Here is a 17,017-nt window from a genome sequence, read left to right as displayed (position 1 = left end):
TCCGTTACAATTCATACATCCTTTGGTGTATCAAACCAAGGAGGTTTTAATAAGATCTTTGATAAAACTAACTGAGATTAAGGGTCAAGGAAGAAATTATACATCTTATAAACGATTCACATAGAAGATGTTATATTGGAAAAGCTAACAGATTGTAACCAAACAATGGCAGATGAAACATAACGTGCGTATCTAACACGATAATGACCGCCAAATTCTTTCTCTGAAGCTCTTACATTCCCTAGGCCATTTCGGTGTGAGACTGGAAATTGTAGGCTTATGCGTTTTGCAAAGATTATGACAGTCCTTTATCATCATTGTGATGTTTTGATCTTTCTCTGCTTTTCTCTCTCCTGGTCGCTTCATGAAAGGAAAAGCCAAGAAAGCACTTTTCTTTCTGGTCTTGCTTTTCTCTACTACACTTTCCTCAAGTTGAACCGTAATGCCTTCACTCAGTACATGGTGTCCTACATGGTCGAGACCAACATGTTCAGCAAGCCGGACGCCAGTGTTGTCTACTCTACCTTCTGGATCAGTTACGCCTCCATGCGGTGGGTGTCTATCGCTGCAGCAGCTTGGGTGCCCGTCCACATCATGTTATCCGTAGAAATCACTGGTCTTTTCATTTCCGGCATTGTGCTTGCCGTCTGGGGTGCGACGAATAAGACCGTATTCTGGGTCTTCACTTGTATCCTCGGTCTTTCTGTTGCCCCCATTTTTCCTGGAGGCACCGCTTGGGCGAACCGGTATCTGGACGCCTCCTCTATTGTGTTTGCTATCTGTGTGGTTGGGGCATCTGTAGGAGGCACGGCTTCCAACTATCTTACTGGTTACCTGTTTGAGTATGTGGGTCCTCGGTCCATGCTGTATTTCTTCATGGGTTGCGGCTGCGCCCTCTTGCCTACGTTTGTTGTGATGCAGATTACTGTGTCTTCACGGTTTGCCGCAGAACCATCTGCTAATCAGGACGTGGAGTTGGAGACTAGACACAACAAGGGGTTTGAGATGGGTGATGCGGAATGTAAGACTTGATACTTCTATGAGAATGATATGAACCGTAAAGTACCAACCAACAAACAAACAAACCAAACAAACAATCATAAGAAAATAGTGTTTCGAAGCCTACCATATATTTTTTACAAGTATCTGATCTTCACATCTGGAGAGTCCAACTTTAACATATGTTAAACTTTAATCCGATATATGTTTGCCATTCAAAAAAAATTATGTTCAAGTATTTGCTGGACGCTATAACCTCTGATTGGTTACCGACAGATTAAGAAAGAAAAATATAATTTTACCGGGAAAACATGATTAATCAAAATCATTAAAAAAATAAAAGGTAGTAACAGCACTGAGGCCTGAACAAAGAAAATAGACAAGAGTCCGTAAGACACAAACTTCTTGAAGTAATATTGCGGTGTGGACTTAAGTGTTTGGTCGTCAAAGGCGTTTTCTCTTTGACTACTAACATGTCACATTTCAGACAAATCCACTATGAAAAAGGATCTTAATTTATAGGTGCGGAGACAAAGATCCAGGCAAAAAGAAGTTGTTCAAAAGTCTTATCTTAGAAAAGAAGTGATTGTAGTATATTATCATAAAGTATGTAAATGAGACCCTAATTTGCATGGTTTGCATCTAATAATGTTCAACTTTACTCAAATTCCAAATGCCACAAGAATGAAATTATTATTACATATTACAAACTGATTATAGTGTTTATTTATTAATTATGTAAATTAGATGATTTGTGTAATGGGTATATATCGATATTTTTCTCCATATGTCACATGTTTGAGAATCCTGTCATGATATGCAATTGTATCCGCTAATCCTTATGGTAACTTTGTTCTACATGTATATCCTTGTCTGTTACATCTCCAGCTATGATACATACAGTAGTAGCGAAAGTATCAACAATATCATACCCAATATACATTGTGTACCATTGTTACATCTACCACTCCTGCGAAAGAAGAGATGCTCCCGCGCCTTGTCACATGTTCAACAAAGAAGTACACAATACATGGCCAATACATGGGGTAGCATAGTAATAAGGAAAATGAACTTTTTTTTAATATTCCAACAAAGTTTTTTTGTATATATATACTCGTACGTCTATAGCACATGACCATTGTGTAATTGGTACAACTTCTGGTCCACGTCTGATCATCATCGATTCACACCTGATTTACACTCGTTTGTTCATCATCTCATGTCGTCACGCCGAGAAAATATGTTCATTATCTTCAATGAAACCATACAACAAAAACAATGCACAACACACAACTGGCTCAGGCATTGAGTGAAGTTTCACCATGACACACAACTTTCATGTAAACAGGTCTCATATTTGGATTGTGACTCAACGAAGAACTGAGGACATACGCGCTAGCATAGTCTGTGTAACACAAACTCCGCTGTCCAGGGCTGTAACTGGCCCCTGGCCGGCGGATGTTTGGCGGGCTGCTATAAGCGAGATTTAATCAGGCTAGCAATAGCGTGACACACGTTCAAGTTTCCAGCACAGAGTACGTTGTGGGGTGTGGGTCAGCCTATCATCATAGCGACCTGGCATACATGTTTATAACGTTTTATGTAACTACTGCATTTAGCCCATATGGAAACGGACATGCAAAGAAAGATCATTGTCATTGTCATTATAACTTGCTCTCGTTCGTCGCATTGGATAAAACCCTACCTAGCCTGACTTATTAACCCCAGCCAGCGAGACATTGTGTAAACACAGACTAGAAAAAAACGATGTAGAACATTTCACCGGCAAACACGACTGATGTTGGCAGAAAGATAAAAACATTGCCAGTCAATAGGTCAGGTAAGGGAACCGCTTTACATTCACTGCGTAGGGATAACAGGAAACAAGACTCGGGCCAAACACAATTTTCACCCAAATCTCACCATTTCCTACGCATTTCAGCCATGTTAGTGTTTAATGCCATTTCGCAGAAAATAATGAGAAATGTAAACTCAAACCCAGACCCTCGAAAACCTTTCGGCACTTTTTTGTCGCGCACTAGTCGCGGTCGCGGAAGGGTGTGCACCGTTAACACACAGTGTATTGGCTATTGCTGTATCAGGCCTCTCTGTCCGTTGAGCCTGACGGGTAAGTTTTGCCACTATACGCTACGATACGATACGACAACCATCGCTGTCAAAGAAAGTATGTATGCATCAGACGTGTTCGAAAATGGCGTTGGCGTTTGCGCAATGCCTTGGAGTGATTATCGACCGTTGACTTAATCAAGTATTTGAATGTTGTGTTGTTACATGTTTCTATCTGAACTTTGCTTGTTACAATCCGAACTTTGTTTCAATCTGAACTTTGTACATGCTTCAACTCGATAAGAGTATGGCTGATGATGATGATAAGTTACTACAAATTTTACCTGCACCACTCTGAATTTAGGAAGTATAAATCATACTAAAATTGAACAAATGGTACCATGATATTCTATATCACGTTGCTGACATTGTAATCATTAATCAATTAATGTTAATCGCTGTCATCGCTCTTACCATTGATTGTCATGCCATGCGTTTACTATGCTGGAACGTACTCCCTTTTGTGAGCATCAGAATATTCTGATAAACAATTCACAAAACTATACAGTATTTTCTGTCAAATTCTTGACACTTCATATTTCATATCAATCCACAGAGAACAGATCCGTCCGCATAATTTTCTGGACGTTACATTTTAATTGGAACGGCTCAAGCTATAATCATCGCGATGGCAGCCGCTGAGAGCCCTGAAGTCTCAGTGAGTGACAGGATTTCTCTGGAAGCACGGAAGATGCCCGGGGGTCATCACTCATCCAGAAAGCACGGAAGATGCCCGGGGTGTCATCACTCATCCAGAAAGTGAAGAATCTCCCCAAACAGGCCAGAGACTACCGGGTCATCCGCACCGCCTCACTGAGTCTGGCCTGGTTTGGTATGGTGAGATGTTCTTTGATAATGAGGTCTAGTATTCATTTTCAAACTTGATTGGAGTATAAGAAAATAAAAGGGTATGTCAAAGACGATTCCTTTTCAACAGCATGGTTATTTTGAGACGCTTCTTTGTACAAGTGGTGACGCCGTTTACAAATCATCCATAAGGTACATTACTGAAGTCTTATCTTCGTACTTTGCTATATTTGCAGAAATGAAATGCAGCTATAACGTTATAGATATCAGTAAGAATCTTTGACGCTTGCTGGTATGCCATAAATGCTTTCCTTTTCTTTAATCGATGTATTTATTTAAACACTTTTGTAATTATTCAAACCCTTTATTGTAAAAGAGCTTCTTTTAAACTTCCGCAGGGTCTGTACTTCCGCATTGTCGGACCTACTATGATCGACCTGAAAGACAGAATCGGTGTTGACTACGAGGAAATCTCGCGAGTTCTCGTGTCTCACACCGTGGGGTACTTCCTGGCCACCGTGACCTGCGGCATCTTCCTGGACTTCCAGCCCAAGTACGCCTACGGGGTGCTGGGGTCTGCCTTCTTTCTCGCGGGGGTGGGGACCGCGGGGACACCCTTCACCACCTCCCTCGGGGGACTGGGCTTCCTTCAGCACCTGGCCGGATGGGGACACGGATTCACTGACGCCGGTATGACGTAATGACTATTTGCACGCACGTGATTATGACGTCATTAGAGTCCGCCATGTTGGTGGGTTACAGACGCGTGCATTAGATATAATAGCTATTTGGTTCCTTCTGATTCCGTTTAAATAAAGATATCCCATACAGTTCAACTTTCATTCCGAAATCCCACTGGTCTCGTGGTTAGGATTTGGCGCTTCTGCTATGAAATAACTGTTCAGGCAGTTGCGCAAAATATTTATGTCGATAATTCCCTTATTAGAAGTCACTGCTTTTATGTTTTTAATTCATTTTTCTATTTATTTATTTATTTATTTACCTACCTATGGATTTTTCTTCTTTCCCAGCCGGTACAGTGGTGTGTGCGCGACTGTGGGGAGACAAGGCATCTGCACCTATGCACGCAATGCACGCTGGGTATCCCATCGGAGCCTTCATCATCCCGCTGATCGTCATCCCCTACCTGTCTCCGGACCGCCCAGCGGCCGTCAACGGTACTACACCCCCTCCTCTCACCGTGGAAGAGGCTTGGAGACTGTCCAAGATACAGTGGCCATACGTTGGCGTGTCCGTAGCTCAGTTCATCATGTGCACCTTGTTCGTCTTTTACCAGTACAAGGAGTTTTTGAGTGATGATAGCAGTAAGACGAACAAGGCCCCAAAATCTTTCTCTGCTTTTCTCTCTCCTGGTCGCTTCATGAAAGGAAAAGGCAAGAAAGCAATTTTCTTGCTGGTTTTACTTTTCCTCTACTACGCTCTTCCTGAACCGGACCTGGACCTGAATTTTCTGTACCGGTACCCAGCCCTAGTGGAGACCAACATGTTCAGCAAGCCGGACGCCAGTGTTGTCTACTCCACCTTCTGGATCAGTTACGCCTCCATGCGGTGGGTGTCTATCGCTGCAGCAGCTTGGGTGCCCGTCCACATCATGTTGTCTGTGGAAATCACCGGTGTTTTCATCTCCGGAATTGTGCTTGCCGTCTGGGGTGCGACGAATAAGACCGTATTCTGGGTCTTCACTTGTATCCTCGGTCTTTCTGTTGCCCCCATTTTTCCTGGAGGCACCGCTTGGGCGAACCAGTATCTGGACGCCTCCTCTATTGTGTTTGCTATCTGTGTGGTTGGGGCATCGGTAGGAGGCACGGCTTCCAACTATCTTACTGGTTACCTGTTTGAGTATGTGGGTCCTCGGTCCATGCTGTATTTCTTCATGGGTTGCGGCTGCGCCCTCTTGCCTACGTTTGTTGTGATGCAGATTACTGTGTCTTCGCGGTTTGCCACAAAACCGTCTGCACACCAGGACGTGGAGTTGGAGACTAGACACAACAAGGGGTTTGAGATGGATGATGCGGAATGTAAGACTTGATACTTCCATGAGAATGATGTGAACCATTAAGTACCAACCAACCAACCAACCAACCAACCAACCAACCAACCAACCAACCAACCAACCAACCAACCATTCAACCAAACAGCCAATCGGTCAACCAATCAACCAACCAACCAAACAACAAACAAACAAACAACTAACCAAACCACTAACCAAACAAGATTCTTGAGAAAGACAAATTAAAGTCGAAACCGGCAGAATACCGTCGTCTCTGAGCTGTCATTTTCCCAAGCTACGAATGATGATCCAAACCACTAACCAAACAACCAACAAAACTATATGCTGTATGTTTGTACCAGACGCGTTCAAAAATGGCGTCGGCAATGTCCTGAGGGTGAGGATTATCGACCGTTGACTTAACCGAGTATTACAATCAGGAACTTTGTTTCAATCTGTACTTTGTACATGCTTCAACTCGCAGTATGACTGATGATGATGATGATAATTTACTACCGGTAGTAGCGGTTTTACAGCAAACTAAAATGTTACTGATGATTCTCATGTGGAAATGATCGACATTTTGTGGCCGTAAATTTAAATTGCCCCTTTCTAACATGAATCAATCCTATTTTAGTAATGTTTTTGTGTAGCATCTTGATTTGTTCTGATTTTATAAGGGCTCCATTCGAAATCAGATAAGTAAACTGCAGGGACCGCTCTGAAGATTCATAAAGAAATTGCAATAAAGAGAGTTGAATAACATGAACAAATGGTACCATGATATTCTAGATCATGTTGCTGACATTGTAATCATTAATCAATTAATGTTAATCGCTGTCATCGTTCTTACTATTGATTGTCATGCCATGCGTTTACTATGCTGGAACCTACTCCCTTTTGTGAGCATCAGAATATTCTGATAAACAATTCGCAAAACTATACAGTATTTGAATTTACTTTGTTGCAAAAGTCGTTTAATGAAACTTTCTAGATTCTTGACACTTCATATTTCCTATCAATCCACAGAGAACAGATCCGTCCGCATAATTTTCTGGATCTTACATTTTAATTGGATCGGCTCAAGCTCTAAGCATGATTGATATGCATTTCCTCAATATGCATGATTTGCATGGTTTGCGAGTTAGGACTTTTGGGGGCCGTTTTGTCTTTTGACCACCGTGTCAAGCTATAAGCATCGCGATGGCAGCCGCTGAGAGCCCTGAAGTCTCAGTGGGTGACAGGATTTCTCTAGAAGCACGAAAGATGCCCGGGGTGTCATCGAAGAGAACTGGCTCCTGGCAGATACAGACAGTGTATTTTGGTGGATACAGGCGGGTCCGACAAGGAATCCATAACATATCTGAACATCTACATACATATCCATCACTGATATCCGATTAGTGTTTATTCACGTTCGTTACTAAGTCAGACGCAAAAGTACGCAAGGCGTTGGTGGTGTAATGGTCAGCATTGTTGCCTTCCAAGCAGTAGATCCGGGTTCGATTCCCGGCCAACGCAGCTTTATTTTTAAATTTCCCTAAATTGTGACTTTATGGATGTAATGGTAAGTTTCTTCAGTGACTTTTATTTCTATCTATTCAGAGGTTAAAAAAGAAAAACTTTTTATTTAATGTTTAATCTTCATTAGAACTGCAGGTGAGGATAGTTTTGCAGGACACAATTTTTAAATGGTACGCTCAAATAAGCTCTTTATATTCATGGTTGCATATCAAGCATAACCATGGGGTAGTGAGTTTTACCGAGCAGCCTTCGTAACCCCTGACACACCTATTGGGTCAGCTATTCGAACTTGCCGAAGCTCGATGTTTCTGACTTAGGGAGAAGAGATGCTGCCACAGTGGGCGTAGTCAATGGCCTTTAAACTCCTTTAAAAAAAGCATAGCATCAAATGACATATTGTTAGTATATACAAATGTATACGAATACTCACCGCTTTTTGTTGTTTATCAGCTGTTTGACGAGTTGTCAGTACAGCTCATCTTGGAGACATTCCTGCGATTAAAAGATGTAACGTTAAATTTTTACATGTGGAAAGGTCCAACATCAGAAATACAGAATACGTGGACTGAGCTAAATTCTCTTGGCTGATAAGTATAAGGTTCCAGCAGGAGAATATGCATGAAAACCCCTGTCAGACATGGACTCTACCACGACTTTGTCCCGACCACTTCCCAACCATAGCTGGCTCTAGGTTAGGGTTAGCCTGGAATTCATATTATTTGAGCTCCAGTTTGAATGTAAGGAGATTTTTTTTTCTGGCTCTGATTTGTGAAATTTATATTCGGCTGACACAGACGACTTTTAAAGATTCTTTTAAGTCTAGTAGGCAACCAACCTACCACAGTTGACCAAGTTTCTCACGACTGACTCTAAAGCGCATAGTCTGGAGAGAGTCGGGTTGTTGCTAGGTGTGACCTGGCTAAATTGACATTTTGACATTCCATTGTTTTCTCATCAATGAATTAAGAAAGAATGGAGTCGTAACGAATATTGATAGAATGAAAGTGTTCAATGATTTTGGATGACGTCGTCAAGCTTTGTTGCTCCTAATGTTTTTTCTACGAAAAAATACAGCACTTTGGTACATACCACTGCAATGAAACTATGTCTTTCATGTGCATAATGATGAAAGCTGCAAACTCACGTTCGCACATCTTGATATCTACTAATTAGTTATTAGAAAATTATTTTCTAATCAGATGAGAAAAAATATTTTCTAATAACTACAGATCAGTAACGGTTCCATTCTTTCTTTCTTTATACATTGATGAGAAAACAATGGAAGGTCAAATGGCCAATTTAGCTAAGTATACGTAGAACACCCTAGATGCATCCTCCGTACCCGTTTCATAGCTTGTCTGAAGATATGTTCCACTAGTCGCGTGTCTCCCGCCACATCCTTCAGAGATTTCCTGGCGGTGTAGATGAGAATCTCCGTGAACATGGTGACGGCATGCTGACTCGTCTGTCCGTCCGCAGCCACGGACCGCAGCAGGGCTTTACCGAGGGGTTTGCTGGAGTAGCTCCAGATCTCCTGCTCCTTTTTTGTCCCTCCAGTTGCGCAGCAACCAGTTCGCCCCTCCTGATGAATAGTTGGGTCCGGATCTCTGAATGATTGACGGACATGGTACTAGTAAACGATATCCAATAACCATTTAGCACTTTTCTGATTAAGTTTGAAAACAGTAATACGACGTGCTACAGTATCGTATCGTTATTGCTGTGTTGCATAATAATGACGAGAAAAAGAAAAATATGCTGGTCTTTAAACCATTTTCTGCAGATCATCAAATCCGTCTAACCTAAAAACTTATGAGGAGAAATACAAGGGGTTGATCTTGTAGAAAAAGTTTATTTACGTCTTAAACCGTCTGTATTTGACTGGCCATCGTCTGAGAGCTCTGTGGGGAGGGGGGTACATTTGGGAGTTTTGGTTCAGCCCTCAAGGCCATATTCAAATTCTGCGTCTGTACCCGCTGTCTACCGTACCTGAAATGGTCTAAACTCCTCCCACGTTGTGACATCACAAAATGGCGACATAGACATCCTCAACTCTCCTCAGAAATACTGACTCCCTCTAACACGAAAAAATACTCTCAACAGCGCTTCCTTCCTCTTATTTACCTAAATGTCCTCTCTCCGGCACTCTCTTCACCAAACGATCTTGTTTTGTGAGCGGGAGTAAGGATTCCCGTGGAGTGAGGATTACCTAGGTGACCCTACGGTAGTGTGAAATATGCGATTCCAACGGGCACGTGGGGCGTAGGGCAAATACGATTTGACCGGGGACTTGGTTTCATTTGCTGAACACAAGAAAGGATAGAAGTTGTCTTCATAGTATCGACTTGCGATGACGAGCCTATCCAGAAATTCCGATGTTAATCGTTGTTTTGAGTTTTACAAAGAGTACACATTTTCAGGCGACCACAAATATCAAATCATCAAGGATCATCATTGACATCAAGTGTTTTTATTCAATCCATAAGCAAGGGGGTCCTTGCTATACGTGGCACGAATGATGGCTGCTTCTTCGTGTCCGAAGATCATTGGGAAGGTAGTCCTCGGTCTCCCCTGCACGCTCTCATGTGGCTATGTAGTCCAATCCTCGACCCGCACCTCCTGGTGCAGGATGGGCAAATGAAGCCCTGTGCAGATGGAGGCTGGTCGGCCACAGCTTTCCTTCGTCTTCTCCTCTCCTCTGCTCTCTCTCTTCGAGCTGCCTCGAAGCTTTCAGCTCCTCTCTTGCATGCAGCTTTCCAGGCTTTTCTGTCTTTGGCAATACTTTCCCATTTCCTGACTGGAATGTCCGCTGAGCTGAGTTGGTGTTTCAGTTGGTCCTTATAGCGTTTCCTGGGCGCTCCTCTGTCACGCTTGCCCTGACACAGCTCTCCGTAGAAGACAGCTTTGGGCATTCTGGAGTCCTCCATTCGTGACAGATGGCCAGCCCAGCGTAGCTGCTTTGCCATCAGCATTGTCTCTACGCTTGGAAGATTAGCTCTCCCTAAGACTTCGTTGTTCGTTACATAGTCTTTCCACGTAATGCCCATGATGCACCGCAGGCAACGCTGGTGGAAGCGTTCCAGAAGTTTCACCTGCTTCCGGTACAAGACCCAGGCCTCTGCGCCGTACAGGAGTGTGGTTACGACTACTGCTTTGTACACCTGGATCTTTGTTGACAGTTGTAGTGAGTGGTTCTTCCAGACACGCTTCTGAAGACGTCCGAACGAGCTGCTGGCTTTGCCAAGACGACTGTCCACATCCTTGCTCACTGTAGCATCATTGGAGATGACGCTTCCCAGGTATGTGAAGTGCTCTGCTACGTTCAGGGACTGTCCATCGATACATATATGTGGAGGGGTGTAGGATCCGCGTGGTGGCTTCTGGTACATCACCTCCGTTTTCCTGAGGCTGATGGTGAGACCAAAAGCCTTACATGCTGCTGCGAAGTGGTTGACGACTGATTGTAGGGCTTCCTCTGTGTGAGCCAGAAGTGCGCAATCATCTGCAAACAGCAAGTCCAGAATCAGCTCTTCCAATGTCTTCGTGCGGGCTAGAAGTCTCTTGAGATTGAAGACACTTCCATCAGTTCTAAACCTGACATAGATCCCATCTGTGATGTCCTCTTTGGCTTCTCTTAGCATCATACTAAAGAAGATGGCAAAGAGAGTTGGGGCAAGGACGCATCCTTGCTTGACTCCGTTAGCGATTGGGAACGGGTCCGACAGGTCTCCACTGTGCTTCACTTGACCCATCTGACCTTCATGCAGCTGTTGCAGGATCGTGAGGAGCTTAGGCGGACATCCAAGCCTCGATAAGATCTTCCAAAGCCCGTCTTTGCTCACCGTATCGAAGGCTTTTGTCAAGTCAACGAATACCGCGTATAGCCCCATGTTTTGCTCCCTGCATTTCTCCTGGATCTGGCGCATTACAAAGATCATGTCTGCCGTTCCACGATTGGCTCTAAAGCCACACTGACTCTCCGGCAAGTTTTCCTCAGCAATGGTCGGAATAAGTCTATCCAGTACAACTCTTGCCAGTATCTTCCCTGCTATTGACAGCAGTGTAACTCCCCTGTAGTTAGAACAGTCCGATTTCTCCCCTTTGTTTTTGTATAAGGAGACAATAACAGCATCGCGCAGGTCTTGTGGCACAACACCTCTTTCCCAGCATGTGGCAAACAGTCCAGTGAGCACGAATACCTCATAATGAACTACCCACCGACACCCTCAAAAACAATGGTTATCATTTGTATCAGTGCCTTAGGAAATAATGGGTACACAGAATGTTCTGTAGCATTCCTTCTTGCACACTGCCAATACGATCCTTCTGTTTACCATGGAATAGTTCTCGTGGTGACAGATGGTAGTGCCAAGCCGATCTTTTTTGCTCTTTGGTGAGCACTGCAGGAACACCGCCTGCCTTTTCATCCTAAACACAAGTCAGCGCTGTTATATGCGCTAAGTACGGAGTGAGAAAATTCCGTTACAATCCATGCATCGTTTGATGTATCAAACCAAGGAGGTTTTGATAATAACCTTGATAAAACTAACTGAGATTAAGGGTCAAGGAAGAAATTATACATCTTATAAACGATTCACTTAGACGTTGTTATATTGGAAAAGCTAACAGATTGTAACCAAACAATGGCAGATGAAACATAACGTGCGTATCTAACACGATAATGACCGCCAAATTCCTTCTCTGAATCTCTTACATTCCCCAGGCCATTTCGGTGTGAGACTGGAAGACTGGCTTATGCATTTTGTAAAGATTTTATGAGTCCTTTATCATCATTGTGATGTTTTGTATACTTGAAAATGATTGCTTTAATGTCAAACAGATATAAAAGTTAAACATGTGTAAAAGTTGGACTCTCCAGATGTGAAGACCAGATACTTGCAAAGAATATAAAGGAGGCTTCGAAACACTTTTATTATTATGATCGTTTGTTTGTTTGTTTGGCTGACTAACTGGCTGGCTGGCTGGCTGGCAGGTTGGTTGGTTGGTTGGTTGGTTAGTTGGTTGGTTGGTTGGTTGGTTGGTTGGTTGGTTGGTTGGTTGGTTGGTTGGTTGGTTGGTTGGTTGGTTGGTTGGTTGGTTGGTTGCTTGGTTGCTTGGTTGCTTGGTTGCTTGGTTGACTGGCTAATTGGCTGGCTGGTTGAGTGGTACTAATAGTTAACTCATTCTCAGATAAGCATTAAGGCTTACATTCTTCATCACCCACCTCAAACCCCTTGTTGTGTCTAGTCTCCAACTCCACGTCCTGGCGTGCAGACGGTTTTGCGGCAAACAGTGAAGACACAGTGATCTGCATCACAGCAAACGTGGGCAAGAGGGCGCAGCCGCAACCCATGAAGAAATACAGCATGGACCGAGGACCCACATACTCAAACAGGTAACCAGTAAGGTAGTTTGAAACTGTACCACCGACCGATGCCCCAATTAAACAGATAGCAAACACAATAGAGGAGGCGTCCAGATACCGGTTCGCCCAAGCTGTGCCTCCAGGAAAAATGGGGGCAACAGAAAGACCGAGGATACAAGTGAAGGCCCAGAATACGGTCTTATTCGTCGCACCCCAGACGGCAAGCACAATGCTGGAAATAAAAAGACCTGTGATTTCTACCGATAACATGATGTGGACGGGCACCCAAGCTGCTGCAGCGATAGACACCCACCTCATGGAGGCGTAACTGATCCAGAAAGTGGAGTAGACAACATTGGCGTCCGCCTTGCTGAACATGTTGGTCTCGACCATGTAGGACACCATGTACTGAGTGAAGGCATTCCGGTTCAACTTAAGAAAAGTGTAGTAGAGGAAAAGCAAGCCCAGTAGGAAAAGGGCTTTCTTGCCTTTTCCTTTCATGAAGCGACCAGGAGAGAGAAAAGCAGAGAAAGATTTTGGAGCCTTCTTCGTCTTGCTTTTATCAAAACTGACTATCTCTTGGTACTGGTAAAAGACGAACAAGATGCACATGATGAACTGAGCTACGGACACGCCAACGTATGGCCACTGTATCTTGGACAGTCTCCAAGCCTCTTCCACGGTGAGAGGAGGGGGTGTAGTACCGTTGACGGCCGCTGGGCGGTCCGGAGACAGGTAGGGGATGACGATCAACGGGATGATGAAGGCTCCGATGGGATACCCAGCGTGCATTGCGTGCATCGGTGCAGATGCCTTGTCTCCCCACAGTCGCGCACACACCACTGTACCGGCTGGGAAAGAAGAAAAAGGTAAATAGATAGAGAAAAATGAATTAAAAACATGAAAACAATGAATTCTGATAAGGGAATTATCGACATGAAGATTTTGCGCAACTGTCTGAACAGCTATTCGATAACAGAAGCGCCAAATCTTAACAACTACACCAGGGGCTTTCTGAATGAAAGTTGGACTGTATGGGATGTCTTTATTTTTTTCTTATAAATCTATTCAAACGGAATCAGAGGGAGCCAAATTCCTAATCTAATACACGCGTCTGTAACCCACCAACATGGCGGACTCTAATGACGTCATAATCACGTGAGTGCAAGTAGTCATTATGTCATACCGGCGTTTGTTAATCCGTGTCCCCATCCCGCCACGTGCTGAAAGAAGCCCAGTCCCCCGAGGGAGGTGGTGAAGGGTGTCCCCGCGGTCCCCACCCCCGCGAGAAAGAAGGCAGACCCCAGCACCCCGTAGGCGTACTTGGGCTGGAAGTCCAGGAAGATGCCGCCCGTCACGGTGGCCAGGAAGAATCCCACTGTTTCGGACACGAGAACTCGCGAGATTTCCTCGTAGTCGACACCGATTCTGTCCTTCAGGTCGATCATAGTGGGGCCCACGATACTAACGTACAGACTCTGCGGAAGTTTTGAAAAAGTACTAAATATTTCATGAAACAAATGAAAAAACGTCACATTTATATGTCGAACTCTCCAAGCTTTAAAGCTGCTATCTTACTTTCGCTATTTTTCTACTGTTTAATTCTTACAAAACAAAATAGGACTTCAATGATACACCTTTTCATTTTTGGCGACGCTCTCGGGGAATGAGCCTAAAAGTAAAGAAGTGTGCAGATCGTTGTACGTGGGTGCGTATGCGTATCGAAATAAACATGTGCACGTATGCTTCTTTATGCCAAAGTTCTAGCTACCTTTCTCTTTTTTTTCAAATTTGAATTGTGAAGACCAGACCGCTCACCATACAAAACCAGGCCAGACTCAGCGAGGCGGTGCGGATGACACGGTAGTCTCTCGCCTGTCTGGGAAGCTTCTTCACCTTCTGTACCAGTGACGACATCTTCCATGTTTCCGGAGACTTTTTGTTACTAGCAGAGTCTTCAGGGCTCTCTGCGGCTGCCATCGCGATGCTTATAGCTTGAGCCGATCCAAATAAAATGTAAATCCGGAAAATTATGAGGATCGATTTGTCCTCTGTAGATTGAAAGGAAATATGAATTGTCGTCAAGGAAGGTGCAGCAAAGGTCTTTTGCAGGAAAGTAGGTTTTGTTAAATGTTTTCTTTAGGTCTTCCAATGATCACAAAGTGCAGCCAGTTCCAACACTGAGACAAACGCATGGAACAACAATCAATGGTTAGAGCGAAGACAGTGATGATTCAGTGCACATACATTTACAATACACATACATAAAACGCAAACTGTCCATGCTTGCCGGTGCAAATATCTATTCCTTGTCTAATAATCACTACCAGACGAGAGTAAGCAACACGTACACTCACATATGACTTTGAAATGTTATGGTACCAGGGGTACGGATGTCCATGTTAAACAGATCTGTTAACCTTTAGAAATGGACAAATAGATAGCCTGGGTACCATCCGACTCCTACCGAGCCTGCCCTACAAACTAAAACAATCAGCGCAAGCCCGGCGGTATAAATCGGATGGTACCTGAGACTAGCAAATTGCTGCTAATGCACCCCTAAAAATTCAATTCCACATTGATAACATGCCTTTTTCTGTAAAACATCATGCTATCCCATGCACGCCATGTTGATGGAATTATGGTTTTCCGTATCTTTAATTTGTGGAACTTAGCACAACTTGCACAATGTTAGATAGGGCTCTATGGAGTGAAATATGTACTAGCCTAGTCCCGACCTCCGGTCGATAAAGTAAGTATGTATGTATCGATATATATCTTTAAAAGCATGATCTATTGGTAATGCTGAAACCACCACCGGTGACCCGCTGATCCAGACCATAGAGGATACCTATAGCTAGTCTGGATATCCCAAACTTGTTCGCTTTGGTCCGAGCTCTCGAAGGTCGATCGCTACCCCGCCAGCAAGGGTAGCGACCTTCGAAGCATGGAGATTAAAAAGAGCCCTTTTTTTACCTCCTTGGTCGAAGCTGTGGCTGAAACTACCGCCGGTCATGTCCGCTGACTTGGAACACAGACGACACCTGTGCGCCCTGATCCGGCCTCTGACCGACCCGGTATTAAAATGCCCCTGTTGTTTGGGTTGAAAAACATACCTTTAGCGGAACCGAGCCGAAGTTAGTGATGCTGCTAACTGAGCGTGATGGAAATGCTTCACGGATTTGTCAGCCTCTATTTTGACCCGTCATCAAGATCCGTTCGCGAGTGCACCGGTCTGAGAGCTACACCCCTGCTTTAGCTACGAGACAAAAACACCTGTGGCAGTTCAGTGCAATTAAATCCAAAGTCCATTGACCTTAAGTTGTGAAAGACATTGACCTTAAGCTGTGAATGCATTACCATGCGCCGTGGACTTCGTGAGCAAATACTACTAACGTTATCAGTCAGACTTTGACACATAAGCTGCGCAGAAAAAACAGCAGTTACAATACAAGATACTCCGAGTAGTCCGTACTCTGCACAAGATTGCCTTGGATCCTGACAGATGCGCGTTGGTGGTGTAATGGTCAGCATTGTTGCCTTCCAAGCAGTAGATCCGGGTTCGATTCCCGGCCAACGCAGCTTTTTTTTCCGAAATCGTGACTGTTCTGAGATTTAAAAAAAAAACACTTTCTATTTGTTTATTTATCTTGTCTTAAATATTATTCTTGGTTTTGGCTGTTCAGCACGCACAGCCAGGGCTGCCCAATTAGCCTGTGGCTATTACAAATGTCCAGCCCTACTGACAAAGACAACGAGAATGCAGATGGAATTTGACATGGACAGCATAATAATAAAACATACAACTAACGTTATTCTTAGTACAAAGTCATGAAAAAAACAACTTTTTTCATCAATCTAGACAACCACATACCGACGTTATCTGCTGTATTTGCTCAGGACGACATCATTCATTCATTCGTAAACATGTGTATAAGCCACACAAACCAGCTTCTTACACAATTTTAATCTTTAATAGAAGAAACAGACAAGAAGTGAAGCATGTTTCAAACTGATGCACCTGCTCATGAGTCATAGAAATTGTGAAGCTTGTGACCTTTAACCCCTGCCTGGGCACTGGACGGAAATTAGCGTATTCTATTCCGGTATGGGGTCCGAAAGTATACTTGATATTCTTGTAATTTTTGTCACTTACCATTGTCAAATAGTTCTAAATGATATAA

General features: G+C 43.7%; 2 protein-coding genes and 2 non-coding genes across 4 annotated transcripts; 3 read left to right on the top strand and 1 right to left on the bottom strand.

Moving 5' to 3' along the window:
- The first annotated feature begins 3,850 nt into the window (after window positions 1-3,850).
- LOC118426950 (sodium-dependent glucose transporter 1-like) lies at window positions 3,851-6,072 on the top strand. The gene is made up of 4 exons (XM_035836582.1): window positions 3,851-3,963; window positions 4,332-4,623; window positions 4,965-5,371; window positions 5,432-6,072. The coding sequence occupies exons 1-4, from the start codon at window positions 3,856-3,858 to the stop codon at window positions 5,981-5,983; spliced, it is 1,359 nt and encodes a 452-aa protein (XP_035692475.1). The 5' UTR covers window positions 3,851-3,855; the 3' UTR covers window positions 5,984-6,072.
- A 1,321-nt stretch (window positions 6,073-7,393) lies between these two features.
- Window positions 7,394-7,465, top strand: Trnag-ucc. Its single transcript has one exon. It is a non-coding gene; the product is annotated as a tRNA-Gly (tRNA).
- A 5,064-nt stretch (window positions 7,466-12,529) lies between these two features.
- Window positions 12,530-16,122, bottom strand: LOC118426838 (sodium-dependent glucose transporter 1-like). Its single transcript, XM_035836384.1, has 4 exons — window positions 15,810-16,122; window positions 14,652-14,884; window positions 14,020-14,311; window positions 12,530-13,684 (listed from the first exon to the last, which is right to left on the bottom strand). Exons 1-4 carry the CDS (start codon window positions 15,847-15,849, stop codon window positions 12,666-12,668), a joined length of 1,584 nt encoding a protein of 527 aa, XP_035692277.1. The 5' UTR covers window positions 15,850-16,122; the 3' UTR covers window positions 12,530-12,665.
- A 220-nt stretch (window positions 16,123-16,342) lies between these two features.
- Trnag-ucc lies at window positions 16,343-16,414 on the top strand. Its single transcript has one exon. It is a non-coding gene; the product is annotated as a tRNA-Gly (tRNA).
- Window positions 16,415-17,017: the final 603 nt, after the last annotated feature.

The sequence above is a fragment of the Branchiostoma floridae genome, chromosome 12 (genome assembly GCF_000003815.2).
Source record: "Branchiostoma floridae strain S238N-H82 chromosome 12, Bfl_VNyyK, whole genome shotgun sequence".
NCBI classification, from domain to species: Eukaryota; Metazoa; Chordata; class Leptocardii; order Amphioxiformes; family Branchiostomatidae; genus Branchiostoma; species Branchiostoma floridae.
Note: the sequence above shows the minus strand (reverse complement) of the source record. Positions and strands in the feature narration are given on the sequence as shown.

Excerpts from the sequence above, each read along its gene's own strand:
- LOC118426950 (XM_035836582.1), top strand. The coding sequence starts at position 3,856 with ATGCCCGGGGTGTCATCACTCATCCAGAAAGTGAAGAATCTCCCCAAA. Across the intron at positions 3,964-4,331 it reads GTCTGGCCTGGTTTGGTATG|GGTCTGTACTTCCGCATTGT; the intron begins GTGAGATGTTCT and ends AAACTTCCGCAG. Across the intron at positions 4,624-4,964 it reads ACACGGATTCACTGACGCCG|CCGGTACAGTGGTGTGTGCG; the intron begins GTATGACGTAAT and ends CTTCTTTCCCAG.
- LOC118426838 (XM_035836384.1), bottom strand. The coding sequence starts at position 15,849 with ATGACCGGCGGTAGTTTCAGCCACAGCTTCGACCAAGGAG. Across the intron at positions 14,885-15,809 it reads CCACAGCTTCGACCAAGGAG|AGGACAAATCGATCCTCATA; the intron begins GTAAAAAAAGGG and ends TTCAATCTACAG. Across the intron at positions 14,312-14,651 it reads GTCTGGCCTGGTTTTGTATG|AGTCTGTACGTTAGTATCGT; the intron begins GTGAGCGGTCTG and ends AAACTTCCGCAG.